This window comes from Achroia grisella, unplaced genomic scaffold, assembly GCF_030625045.1.
Source record: "Achroia grisella isolate CSIRO2021 unplaced genomic scaffold, CSIRO_AGI_Agris_v1 utg241, whole genome shotgun sequence".
NCBI classification, from domain to species: Eukaryota; Metazoa; Arthropoda; class Insecta; order Lepidoptera; family Pyralidae; genus Achroia; species Achroia grisella.
In genome coordinates, this window is record NW_026712734.1 from 4,385,466 (window position 1) to 4,400,286 (window position 14,821).

Here is a 14,821-nt window from a genome sequence, read left to right on the forward strand (position 1 = left end):
CCTTGAATTGTACGGTTTTGTTACTGGACAAGAAAGATGGAGTATCTGTTGTCTCAAGGCATACAAAGCCGATAGTAATAGTAGCATAATAAATGCAATGTACGTTTGTTTGTTACCTTGTCACGACTGCCGTGTCTGTCATTCAGGAACAGTCACGAAGTGTCACAAACAGCCTAATTGATTTTAATGACATGTAATGATGGTTTGCATTGTAATGTATAGTGCATTAACTATATATAAAACGAGTGATATTCTTACTAATATTATAAATGCGAAAGTAACTCTGTCTGTCTGTCTGTCTCGCTTTCACGCCAAAACTACTGAACCGATTTAAATGAAATTTAGTATACAGATAGTCTAGACCCTGAGAAAGGACATAGGCTACTTTTGAATGCGATAAAAGGGTTATAAGGGGTTGAAAGAGTTATTTATTTGAAGTGTCGTCATTTTTGAAGATGAAACAATGAAACTTTTTCATTTGGCTTTTATTGGATTGGGTCATTAAATATTATTTTTATTATTTGGTCAAGGTCACTATTTTACGCGGACGAAGTCGCGGGTACAGCTAGTATACTTATAAATAACTCTTTCCGATCCATCCCCTTCCAATTCAAACGAGGATTGAAATTACGACGGCCTGCCGAGCCGAGGTTCGAACCCTCAGTGGTGGCCTCAGACTCGTATCCCTCAGGCGGGAGTTGACTTTCAGCCGCTCCATAAGTCCTTCCGCGGGTTTGGAGTGCCATCAGTATCGCTCCCTTTCGTCTGGTGAAGCTGTAGAGGCCAGTGCGGCTAACAGCATTAGAGTAGTCAAATGCTCTCTATATCCGAACTCTGGAGTAGTCCTTTGTCCTCTCAACATCACAGCATCATCATCATCATCACAACATCCACCATTTCATGGCAACACTGCCATAAAAAGGTAGATGTTGAGAGGACAAATGCCGCCGTTGGATATTAAATATATGCATTCCATATAAAGATATGATCAAGATGTAGTTGTCTAAACTATGGAATAAACATAATATATGTTTATTCCGTGATTATTTCATAAAATTTTATATTAAAGAAAGAAAAAATACATATATTGCAACAAAAACAAGGATACAGAAGTTATCTTTTATGAAAGAAAAAGCAGACTAAGACGCGGGTAATATCTAGTATACAATATTTACAAGCCCACTGCAAAATCCGTCATTACATGTCTAATATAATTAATCAATGCAGGGTTGCCAACACCAAATAAAAAAAATCGAATTTCAATTTGGAACAGGACAATTCGGTTTAAAAACAGGACACAGCGACAGAGTCGTAATAGTGATATTAACATATAATAAAAATAGATTGAATGAAATTCAAGTAATTAAAATAAACATATTTTTGAATAAAAATTAAACGCGGTCAAAGATGTTATTAAAAGAGGCGTGCGAATTTTAAGATTTAAAACTTAGGACGCTGTAATTAACATTCAGTACACTAGGAAAAACTAGGAGATATCCTGGTAAAGCAGGACGGTTGGCGACTCTAAATTAATGTGATATTGTGCAGTTACATCTCACACTAACATATAATACTGTACACATTTATCTTAACATAATATTTAGTATTCATTTAGTATCACATCCTTAATAACATAACAATAATAAATGTATTTTTTATATAACAGTATAATTATACTGTTATATAAAAAATAAAATTTGCACCTTCTGCTCATTTCTATAAAACATTATTTACTCTAACATTCATTTCAGAAATCATGACAGTTTTAGCTTCAATCTTCGATGGGTACTGTACAACTGATAGAAATATTGAAATACTAAAACAATATATTCAATAATACTCATGATTACAAATATTTGCATTGTGCAAGGAATCAAACCCATTGACCATTCGAAGTAAGTATCCACGGCCTCCGTGGATACTTACTTCCAATGGTCACGGGCCATATTTAGACAACATAAGTACTGTTCTGAAGAGTTGTTCGACGTGATGCCTACGGCTACGTTTTACCATCGCACAGTTCGCCATCGACAGGAAATTCATATCCACGCTTTGGAATCGAAGTGGTCTTGGACAGTGCGGTTTTAGGGGAGCTTCCTCCCGTGTACACTTGGATTCTGGAATGAACTACCTGCCGAGGTTTCCTCGAGATACTATAGCATGGGGATTTTCACGTGCACATTGTCGACCCTTAAGAAACTTCGTACAGGTTTCTTAAGGGTCGGTAACGAGCACGTGAAACCCCTGTTGTTTCAGAGTCCGTAGGTTACAATAACCGTTTACCATCAGAAGGCCGTAAGCTTATTTGCCACTATCGTAGTATAAACAAAAACAATAGTAATAATAATGAAGCTCATTGACTTTAGAAGTACCTCATTCAGGTATGGCCTTCCAAATTTGTGCGATTTTGGCAGACTTGAGATCAGGAGGTCCAAAGATGAATGTACCCGTGTATTTTGGACCTAAAGAGGTGAGCAGGTTAGCTTTATGCCAGGAAAGGATGAGGTTCCCCAATGGAGTTCTTGCAACTCCAATCTGCTGTGCACAGATTCCTGTTATTTGGACATCATCAATCCAGAAGTACGGCATTGATTGTGCTGCTTTTAGGAGACGACGTACCACATCTTGGGAGTACAGGATGGCCCAACCTGAAATTAACAAACAAATAATATTTTAATTAAAAAAAATATATAGAACTATCTGACCCACGCGACTTCGCCTGCATTACAGTTATCATTATATATCAATTTACAATTTAAAAAATTACTCTTTAAAGTATAGCCTATTTATTATTCTGATGTATAAGCTATATTACTGTAAAGTTTCATCCAAATCAGTTTAATAGTTTTTGTGTGAAATAATAACAAACATCTATCGATACTCATAAACTTTCGCGTTTATTATAGCAGTGGTGACAAATGTTTTAATAAAAATTAATATACAGCAAAAATTTACACTTTTGTATTTACTCCAAAGTCAAGCTTTTTTTTACACAGCATAAAGTTTGATACAACTTTCTGCTGTGTAAAAAGCAGCAGTTGGCCTTCACTTGTTCCTTAAGTCTTTCCGCGGGTTTGCAGTGCCTAACTGCGCTCACCCCGATTGTTCGTTTATGCTGTATAGACCAGTTGTGGTCAACAGCATTAGAACAGTTTGAGAATAAAAAAGTATTCACAATCATAAGGTAATGTAATGTAAATTGGAATCTATCTTCGGCAAACAGCCTCTCATCTGGGCCTTTATACATATAGAGCTGAGATTACTAAAGTAGACAGCAAAGCTTCTCTCGGAAGCGTAGAAGTCACCGATGTCTTAAGAGACTTCATGGAACGACCTTACCGTTCCGAGGATTAGTGTTCATATTCAAGCTGACATATTCATAATAATTTCATGTACGTATTTATGTGTATTTTTTTATTATAATTCTATTTCCGCATTTGTGTATCTCTGCACATTCCAAAGGTTGACTGGGAGAGAATGCTATATCATTAAGTCCGCCTTTTGTACCAATTTTAGTGGTCAATAAAGCAAATAAATAAATAATTGGAGTGTAGAAGGCTTCTGTATAAATCTGTCATACATAGTGATGCAGTCAAAGTTGTACAGAAAAGTCAGTCCTATTTTGAAGAGGAAAGAGTTGTATTTTTATATATAACAAAACTTATTGGATGAATTTCAAAAATTCTTTTCCCATTTGTAGGAGACATAAAAACTTCTTCATATTTATTTCAAATTTCAAATGTGCTTCGCATTCATTTGTTTTAAGAATAAAAATATTATTAGAGATATGAAAATACCAACATCTCCATAAATATTGAACTATGGTTTATACACTATTAATTTGATACATTATCCCTGTAGAAGGATAATATATACAATAAAAAAAAAACATCTTGTGATGCACACTCATCATTTAAGTAATCATTTAGTGAGTAATAGGCTTTATTCTTCATATTATTTATATCAGGCTACTATGCCCATAATATGGGTGTTTCTTGTCAGTTATTTTCGTCTCGAAATCATTCCGAACTGACGGTAGATTTGACATATCATAAGAGTCAGTAATAGACCTACATGTATAAAGACTTACGACTATATTATTAAGATATTGAAATTATCTGTGTGGTCATGGTGATGATGGCAACCTGCCACAGCAATCTGCTTTGCTCAGTAAATATGATTTAACAGATGTTTTGAATTTTAAGGGTAATTCCAGTACATCCTTCGGTATCTTATTGTAAATTTTAACACCCATACTGGGAAGCCAGAATAGACCTAGTTTTATTTCCATATACATATCTTGCAATCAGTCACCAAGACTTTAGCAGATTTGTTGTGGGAATCTGTTGAATAAGGGCAAGCGCATCTATACAGGTCGCAGTGCTATAGGTCTTAGCATCTGACAATAGAATAGAATAGAAAATCATTTATTCAAATAAACTTAAATGTAAGCACTTTTGAATAGACATAACAATGTTTTTATCTACCTCATTCTGAAAGCTGTCTCATCAAGTCTTAACACATGTCTCATGTAATTAACAAAATAAAACAAACTAACCTGCACAGTATGTTGGATAATATCGATTTGCATATTCAGCAGTCGTAACTTTCCACTTCGAATTATCAGACCTCTGCGCCTGGGCATGCTCCAACACCTGACAGGTGATCAGGTTCTTAGCACCCCACGGTGACAACTCCCTTGCAAGAAAATGTCTCATCTCATACGAGTTCACAACCGTATCATCATCCGTTTTCAAAACATATTTTGCCATTGGACAATGGTGTGTAACCCACTTCAGACCCATAGCATGCTTATAAGTCAAGTTACGGTATACATCCACAAAATTACCTTGGACTATATCCCCATAGTTTATACTCTCGTTTTGAATCTTCTGGGCTACAGTAACGTTGTCTGGCTCACCCATTAAGAACACAACTTTAGTGGATTCAATAGCACGACCCCATGTATTCCTTATAATTACCCTGTTGTCGTAATTCAAAGGGTTTGAAGATATGATGACGACTAAAAGTATACCTGCAGTGTACTCCTGACACGGCTGAGGATTCACTTTGAAGCTGAAATTCTTTATATCAATCAGTTGATCGTATACATCATCAGTGGATGCTTCTGTTGTATTGTAAGGGCCGAGAAGAGTGAATTTTGGATTCGCGATTCGCGCTACAACCGGCACAGTGGTATAATAATAATCGTAAAATAATAATAAACCGAAAAACACGATGAGAAACTTGTGTAATGTAATCATTTCGATTTTATCACTACGCTGCACTTCCGTCATAGTAATTTTCTTGTAAGTGTTGAAAATTAAAATAATAATTTATATACACGGTTTACACATGATTCTAATATAAGTCGATTGGTACTATAAAATAAACAACAAAACTTATCAGTTTAATTTTTTTTTTCTGAAGGTTTGCCAGTTGCCATCTCATATAAACGTTTACCCGATTTAATCTTTCACATTCCAAGATTTTACATATATTTTTTAATTTGCATATTAAAAAATAATTTTTTATTTGTTTTGTGAACATAGTGATTTATTTTGTACGATTAAAAAATCTTGCAACAAGATATATATAATAATCGGAAAATTATTAGGTAGCGGTCATTAACTTTTATGATAGTTTTATTTATTCTCTCATTTTTTAATATAACTTATGCGAATAAATACTTCTTATTACCATTATTATTTTGGTTTCAGTATCTTTTTATTATAATAAGCTCCATTTCGGTATGAAAGATTTATTCTATTGTTCTTTATTAAACTATTAGTAAATTATTAAAATGTTATCTAAATACTTGGTTTCATTGTTTTAAACGCTCTAAACTTTGGTATAAAAAACTATACTTATCTATTATAACTATAAATATCATGGTTCTAATTTAGAAATTTAAATGTATTATTTCTTTTCATACAATTACAGTAAAAAATTAACTAAAATTGATTGATTGAATGTTAATTTTCACGAAATTTAGGGAAAATATCCTAAGTTGGTCTCATTCTGATTCATTATTTATTGGCTGAAAGGGAATTTCCAGGGCCGTAAAATATATTTAATTCTTAACGTTAGCAAGAAAATAAACTAGTAGTTGTGAAGCCTATAGTAGAAGATTTCATTTACATTTTATCTATGAAATAGTTTATTAAATCCTAATTATTAATTAATCTAGTTTTATTTAATAATACAACACTATGGTCATATTGATAGCGCCGTACAGCCATAATCGATATTTTTATTATTTCTATATTGAAGTTAATTATAAAATATCCTGTTACGTCAGACTTAATAGATCGTATCGTTATATATGTAGTGAGGAATCTATTAATATCCTCGAGTTATTAATAGATTCCTCACTATTATTATTATTATTACTATTATTTCATTATCTATTATTTATTAGTAACGCCCTGTATAAATAGACTACCTTATGCTTAGCATATAGGTAGTCCTTAAGGAGGGAAAATACTTGTAGTATTTAGATCTTGCCTCCTAACATTACTAATTATTATTACAGTTGCTGGTGGGACACCAATTGCAAATATAAGATGAGAATGCTAGCTACCAATATAAACCAGTTATAGTGATTATAGCAGACACGCCCCTTCGGATATCATCTATTCTAGGGTAGGGCCAATGGCTCAATCATTATTACGTTCAACCATATTTTAGGGAGCCTTATAAAGCGGCTCGCAAATGCTTGGAAATAAATTAATGAACACTAAGTATTTTCTGTTTTAGGAATCCTGTTATTAGATATAGACTAGAAATTATTCCATTAAGCAGTTTTTTAAATTAACTTAACATTAGGTGAAGTCTGCAGTAGTAAAGCGTGAAGAGTTTTTTTTATGGATTGCAGGGATCTACACTAAGGACTTTTAAATGAAAGATTGATTGGACTGTAGTTTCGTATAATAATCTAAATATATGTAACTCAAAGGTGACTGACATAGTGATCTATCAACGCACAGCCCAAACCAATGGACGGATAGGGATGAAATTTGGCATGCAGGTAGATGTTATGACGTAGGCATCCGCTAAGAAAGGATTTTGATTAATTCTACCCCCAAGGGGATAAAATAGGGGATGAAAGTTTGTCAATTTTAAACCGATCAGGCTGAGACTTTGCACGCATAATGCTACTATGGCGTAGGCATCCCCTAAGAAAGGATTTTGATAAATTCCACTCCCAAGGGGATAAATTAACGCGGACGAAGCCGCGGGCAAAAGCTAGTTTAAATATAAAAAATACAGAGTATGAGAGAATATTGTGCGCGCGTGTAGTACCTATTCGGTGGTGAGATCAGAAGAGAGGGCCGGTCGGTCTGGTGCTATTCGCATTCCTCTCGAGCCGCGCCCCGCAGCGTTGCTCGCGGACTCCAGTCCGGCGAGCCGACGATGTCCGAAGAGTGATAATGGAATGATTATAAAATGAGCATGAATTCAGGTCGCTATCTGACCTGACATCTTGGCAAATGGCAAGCACGATAGCTTCCAACCATACTCATAAATACAAATATCTGTGCCATGCCAGGAATCGAACCCGCGTCCATTGGGGGGAAGGGGATTGTTAGTAATGTGGATCGATAACCCCATTGCTAGCAATGTACCTTGTCAGGTCGATCTCCACATGGTTCCCCCTGGAAACCATCGTGTTTAATTCCTGGTGAATTAGTCACGATGGGCTAACTGACCTGACCTCATGCTCATCTTATCATCCTCCACTGGTGCCCCGCCAGTGTAAACCGTTAGCGCAGGCGGGTGCACCATTAGATTATCATCCATAAAAAAAAACTATCGGAAGTGAGGCAGCGTGCTACATGTCATATCATTTAATATACTCGATTAGTCCGTATTACCACAGCCATTATTACTAACAATCCTCTTTCCTCTGCGTGAAGATGATTGTAACTTAAAATATAGTCGTATAAATTGATGTTTGTTTCTGTCCGTCTGTTAGATCTATGTATAGAACCGAGTTGTGGAGGTAAAGCGATTGAACAAACGTGCTTAAGTGGTCGTAAGCCACTAGTCGATGTCCGCAGCCAATAATAGGCTTCAGAGAACTGCAGTATTGCAAGGAATAATGCTGTAATCAGCGAATAAATAGAACTCAGTTTGCAATTATTATGTCTGCTTAATGTATTTATTTATTTTATTTATTGACGACCTCGGTGGTCCAGCGGTCTAGTACACCGCTTTACGACCGATGGTCGCGGGTTCGATTCCTCGCACGGCACAAACATTTGTATTCATGAGTATGATTGTTTGTATCGGTCTGGGTGTTTTCTATATATATAATATGTATGTATTTACAAAAAAAAATATCTATGTATTTGTATCAGTTGTCTAGTACCCATAACACAAGCTTTAGCTAGCTTAACTTGGGTCTTGATGGCGCTGTGTGAATTGTCCTGAGATTATTATTATTATATTATTTTGTTCAATTCTGCTACAATTAGCATTTGTGAGACCACAAATATTTTTTTTTATTGATGACAATGGAATGGTGCACCCGCCTGCGCTAACGGTTTACGCTGGCGGGGCACCAGTGGCAGATGATATGATGAGCATGAGGTCAGGTCAGTTAGCCCATCGTGACATATTCACTAAAACCACAAATATTCAAAGTGGAAACTTGACTGTTACGACCTTCGGCGACCAAACTGCGCCATTTAACACTAGGCTTCCAAGCTATATCAATATATCAAGCTGTATTTCAATTTAAAAATTAATCAGCATTATTGTAAATATGTAAAAGAAAAGAATACGAGCTGAGTTTCTTGTCAGTTCTTCTCATCTCGAAATCATTCCGAACTGACGGTTGATTTGACATATCATAAGAGTGTAATAGATCTACATGAATAAAGATATTTTGAATTATATCAGAACTCTATTCCAATGCCTGATGATGCTTTGTTCAGAGGCGAAACACGTGTCGCAATATAGTTATAGACTCAAGGGGATGGACGAAAGGCGTGTGCATGTGGCAGAAATGCGAATGTTAAGATGGATGTGTGGGGTTACCAGGAATGACAGAATAAGGAATGTGTATATACGAGGAAGTTTGAAATTTGCGCCGCTTATAGAAAAGTTGCGAGGTAACAGATTGAGGTGGTATGGGCATGTTATGCGGAGGAATGAGGACCATGTCTTATGGAAAGTGTATAATATGAATGTGGATGGATGTAAAGGGAGGGGACGCCCTAAGAAAAGATGGATAGATTGTGTGAAAGATGATATGAATAAAAGAAGAATATGTTTAGATATGACGACCGATAGAGAGCAGGGATAAAGGCAAAGCAATGATGATAAGTAGTGTAGAAATGGACTTCCGCAAAATAACATAGAATTTGATAAAAATTCATGCCTGTATTTTTTTTATTATGATCTTTTATGCGAGAGACCAAGTAACGCTATAATTTAGGGGCCATTCAATATTATGTTATCTGTGGTTATACGTAAAGTGTAGAAGGGAGGGAGTCCTTATAAGAGTCGGTATTGCCATTATGAAAGAAACCAAAAATTAATTGACAATAGTAAATACGATCTTATTTGTGACAAATGTGATAATAAAATGGTGCACTTGCCTGCGCTAATGTTTTTCGCTGGCGGAGCACCAATGGAAGATAACAAGATGAACATAATGTTTAGCGATAAGACCGCTTCTTTGTGTGTATTTTTTTTTATATGATAATGGAATGGTGCACCTGCCTGCGCTAACGGTTTACGTTGGCGGGGCACCAGTGGAGGATGATAAGATGAACATGAGGTCAGGTCAGTTAGTCCATCGTGACAAATTCGCCAAGAATTTATCACGATGGCTTCCAGGGGGAACCGCGTGGAGGTCGACCTAACATGGTACATTGCTAACAATGGGAGTTACTAGGTCCTATTTGTGGTATAATAGATACTTTTTATAGACCAACGTCATATTTATTATTTATCTAGCTGTTGATTGACATTGTAGAAAAACACGAAACTATGTCACTATATTCGTAACATATTAAATATATTCCTCAATTACTATATTTTAATACAACATAAATTTGGCGACGAGATGTCGTTGGAACGTTTTAATTTTAATATATTTGACAACAATACAGAAGACTGGGATTACTATATACAAAGATTTGAGATCGAGTTACAACTTCATGGGCTTGACGGAACAACATCAGATAGTAATAATAAGAGAAAACAATTACTTCTCTCCCGAATCGGTCCAACATCATTCAAGGTACTTGTGGATTATTTTCGACCGACTCCCGTGACATCGAAAACTTACGAGGAACTTATTAAAGTACTACATGAATATTATGGCAAGAAGACCTACGTTCTCTCCGAACGGTTATCTTTTGCTACAAGATATAGAAACGAAAATGAGACAATTTCACAATTTATACTACAACTTCGTTCACTCGCTGGATACTGTGAATTCGGAAATACACTAGAAGAACGAATTCGAGATCAACTAGTAATCGGCATTAATAACATTACATGGCAACAGGAACTCATCAAAGAACATCCAACGAATGATTCGAAACTTGCTGATATTATCGCTACACTGAACAAACTGGAACAAGCAGAAATACAGAGTCAACGTTTAACAAACAACAATTATACTACTATGGAAACTACTAATGAATCACCGCAAGCTGTAAACAAACTTAACATCAACAACAATAGAAAACCCGGAAAGAAAACAAACATTCCCTCAAAAAAATGTATATTTTGTGGAGGAAAATACCACCAAAATTTGAACGACTGTCCTGCAAAGGGGAAAAGATGCAATGCTTGCAATAAAATGAACCATTTCTCGAGCGTTTGTATAGGTAGTGGTCATTTAAAAATAAACAAGTATAATACAAGACAAGTTTCAATAAAGAAACATCGTACTGATAGCGAAAATGAAGATTCTGATGCTGAGAGCACACACACTCGTGCGGTTGGTTTTCGTAATCCTGCCAGCAAAATTATGATATCGACGAAACTTAACAGTATAGAAGTTGATATGTTATATGACCCTGGGGCAGTACACTCAGTTATTGGCAAATTGTTATGGAAAGCAATTGGTCGACCAACACTAAAAAAATGTAAGAATCTTGTTGCCTACACAGACGTCAAGATCGAGACTCTGGGAATCTGCGACATAACCGTAATGGCCTTTAATAGTGTGAAGATATTGTCAGCCTATGTAACAAAACATAATGACTTACCTTTATTTGGATTAAATTGGTGTTTACAATTCAACCTACCTATGCCACCGGGGGCTCGGCTCTGTAACATAAAAGAACCCATAACAAAAACAATTCCCCTATAACAGGACAACATAATAAGGATGAGGTTGAATGTTTACTAAAGGACTTTAAAACACTATTTGATGGGAAATTAGGTACAATTAACTGTCATACTGCCAAGATCCATATTCCTAACAATGTACGTCCTAAGGCTTTCAGACCACGACCAGTTCCATTAGCCCTACAGGACCAAGTCAACGACGAATTACAGCGTTTAGTAAGAGAGGGGGTTCTAGAACATATTGATACAATGGTAACGCCGATTGAGTGGGCATCACCTATAGTCATTGCAATTAAATCTAATGGAAACGTACGTATTTGTGCTGATTTCAAAGTAACGATCAACCAGCATGTACAAGTTGATGACTACCCCTTACCAAGGTTTGAGGAAATTACATCCAAATTAGCTGGGGGTCAATTGTTTACAAAAATAGACCTTAAAGACGCCTACCTTCAATTATTGGTACACCCGGACTCCAGGAAGTACTTAACGATCTCAACACACAAGGGTTACTTCCAGTATAAAAGATTACCCTTTGGTATATCTTTTGCACCAGCAGTTTTTCAAAGAACCATGCATCAAATCCTAAGTGGGCTGGATGGTGTTGTATGTTACCTCGATGACATTTTGATAACGGCGGAAAACCGACATGAGCACATAAAACGAGTCAGAACAGTCTTACAAAGGCTACAAGAAGCAGGTATTAAAAGTCAGATAACTAAATGTTTCTGGTTACAGGAGAGTGTAACTTTCCTTGGTCATAAGATTGATAAAAACGGTTTACACCCAACATCGGAGCGAGTTGAAGCTATCAAAAAAATGCCAACTCCAATGAACGTGGCCGAATTACGATCCTTTTTGGGTTCCATTACATACTATGGTAGATTTATAGACAATTTACATGTTAGATGTGCACCGTTGTATCGTCATTTGAAGAAGAACCAAAAATGGGATTGGACCAGCGAGGATACCCAAATAACAAACGATCTGAAAAACATTTTAACATCGAACGAAACACTTGTCCACTATGATGAGAAACAGCCTATCTACGTCAGTAGCGATGCCTCTGATAAAGGAATTGGAGCAGTGTTATTTCATAAAATTAATAACATCATGCGTCCAGTCGCATTCGCCTCCAGAACTCTTTCCGAAACAGAACGTCGATACTCAACAATCGACAAAGAGGCATTAGGGATTGTTTATTCAGTAACAAAGTTCCATCAATACCTTTATGGACGAAAATTTACTTTGCTAACAGATCATAAGCCTCTTGAACGTATTTTTAGTCAAGAAAGAGAAACACCCAAAGTCGCAAGCAACCGATTACTTAGATGGGCCATGATCTTAAACAGTTACGAGTACACCATAAATTACCACACGGCTAAGGAGAATACTCCAGCAGATGCACTTTCAAGATTACCGCTGCCAAACTCTGATTTAACTATAGAAGAACGAACAGGGTTACCCCAATTTGCCCATCTCTTACATCTTAGACTGAGTAATATACCCGTAACAAAACAAAAACTTAGAAAAGAGACACTTAACGATATAAACCTTAACAAAATCAAAAACTTCATAACAAATTATTGGCCGGAAAAAAAAGAACTACCGATAGAAATGCATACTTACTTCGAGAAACGAGAACAATTGTCATTTGAAGATGGAATTATCCTGTGGAACGGAAGACTATGTATACCAAAAAAATTACAATCAGCCATACTAGAAATGTTACATGACGGACATAATGGGGTAAATGCTATGCAGTCACTGGCAAGATTGCATGTGTACTGGTCAAACATAGACAAAGATATTCAAAATTTTTCGAAACATTGCAAATTATGCCAATCTTCAAAAACCAACACTAACTCTGCACCGGTGTACCCTTGGGGAGTGCCGCCGGAACCATGGCATAGATTACATATAGATTTTGCGGGACCATTTCTCGGGTACATGTGGCTTATAGCAATAGATGCTTATACAAAATGGCTGGAAGTTATACCAATGAAATCAACAACATCAGGAGCAACAATAAGTCGTCTAGACAACATATTCGCCACATTCGGTATTCCGAAATATATAGTTACAGATAATGGCCCTCAATTCATATCAAGCGAATTTAGAAGCTACTGTCAGAGTATCGGCACAACACACATAAAAACAACACCATATCACCCTAGAACTAATGGGTTAGCTGAACGTGCTGTCCGAACATTCAAAGAACGTATGCTTGCCTCGGATAAGAATATTGACATACATGGACGCCTTAACAGAATTCTTCAGGCATACCGGAACACAACCCGACGTTCAACGAACAGAACCCCTTACGAAGCGATGTTTGGAAGAACAATGCGTACTACCTTCGATTTATTGAAACCTAACATCCGAGACGATCTAGAAAGAACGCGATTATATAAGGAGTTGAGACCAACAAACAAAGAAGTTGTCCCACCAACATATAAACTTGGAGATAAGGTTTGGGTAAATAAGCCCTTGACAAAGGGATCAGATCCTGCAATAATAACGAAATGTAACGGACCATACTCTTACGAGGTGGAGTTTTCAAATGGAATTCGTAACCGTAAGCATTCCGATCAATTACGTCCAAGATTGAGCGGCAGTCAGGATGATGACCCTACAAGTGCTTACACCCACTACTATAAACGTATAGACACAGAGGATCAATTACAACATGGTGATTATAGAAACCAGCTATCACCGATACCCTCTACGAGCGCGCAACATCCTGAGGGTCCAATAGTGTTTCAAGATGAGGATGCAACTTTTCCGTCGACATCACGTGGCGCCACTGCCACTACCACAACACCGCAGCTGCAAGTGCCACGTCGTTCGCAACGCCAGCGGAAACTACCAGCACGATTAGGTTTATAGAGACTAGAAGCTTTGTTTTCCATTCGTAATGTGGTATAATAGATACTTTTTATAGACCAACGTCATATTTATTATTTATCTAGCTGTTGATTGACATTGTAGAAAAACACGAAACTATGTCACTATATTCGTAACATATTAAATATATTCCTCAATTACTATATTTTAATACAACACTATTACTAACAATTCCCTTCCCCCCTCTTTGTGTGTATTTACTACTTTAATATTTTTCTGTATTTGATACAATGAATAAATAAATGTCAAATTTATTAAAAAATATATAGGATAGTTTTTATATGCGACCGCATCACATTGTTAGCAACGAGGTCTCCATTACTAATAATCCCCTCCCCTCCACTTAATGTTAGTCATCTCCTCTAGAGAAACGCATTAAACAATTAAAACTTAACGTATCAAATCACGCCTGAAGTATATAAATCTAAGAACTTACACAACACAAAAGAGAAACAAATTGAATAAATAAGAAAAAACCTAAAAATAGCATGTACATATAATCCTTGCTAATATCACAGATAACATAATATTACATATTATAAATGCGAAAGTAACTCTGTCTGTCTGTCTGTCTGTGTGTCTATCTCGCATTCACGCA

At 36.3% G+C, this 14,821-nt stretch overlaps 2 protein-coding genes across 2 annotated transcripts; one reads left to right on the forward strand and one right to left on the reverse strand.

Moving 5' to 3' along the window:
- Positions 1–1,950: 1,950 nt before the first annotated feature.
- LOC131842686 (beta-1,3-galactosyltransferase 5-like) lies at positions 1,951–5,396 on the reverse strand. The gene is made up of 2 exons (XM_059191261.1): positions 4,559–5,396; positions 1,951–2,648 (listed from the first exon to the last, which is right to left on the reverse strand). Exons 1-2 carry the CDS (start codon positions 5,295–5,297, stop codon positions 2,374–2,376), a joined length of 1,014 nt encoding a protein of 337 aa, XP_059047244.1. The 5' UTR covers positions 5,298–5,396; the 3' UTR covers positions 1,951–2,373.
- Positions 5,397–10,078: 4,682 nt separating this feature from the next.
- LOC131842664 (uncharacterized protein K02A2.6-like) lies at positions 10,079–14,205 on the forward strand. Its single transcript, XM_059191234.1, has 2 exons — positions 10,079–11,297; positions 11,411–14,205. Exons 1-2 carry the CDS (start codon positions 10,079–10,081, stop codon positions 14,203–14,205), a joined length of 4,014 nt encoding a protein of 1,337 aa, XP_059047217.1.
- Positions 14,206–14,821: the final 616 nt, after the last annotated feature.

Coding starts and splice junctions, on each gene's coding strand:
- LOC131842686 (XM_059191261.1), bottom strand. CDS start 5,297: ATGACGGAAGTGCAGCGTAGTGATAAAATCGAAATGATTACATTACAC. Junction 2,649..4,558: donor TTATCCAACATACTGTGCAG/GTTAGTTTGTTT, acceptor TGTTAATTTCAG/GTTGGGCCATCCTGTACTCC.
- LOC131842664 (XM_059191234.1), top strand. CDS start 10,079: ATGTCGTTGGAACGTTTTAATTTTAATATATTTGACAACAATACAGAA. Junction 11,298..11,410: donor GCCACCGGGGGCTCGGCTCT/GTAACATAAAAG, acceptor ATGGGAAATTAG/GTACAATTAACTGTCATACT.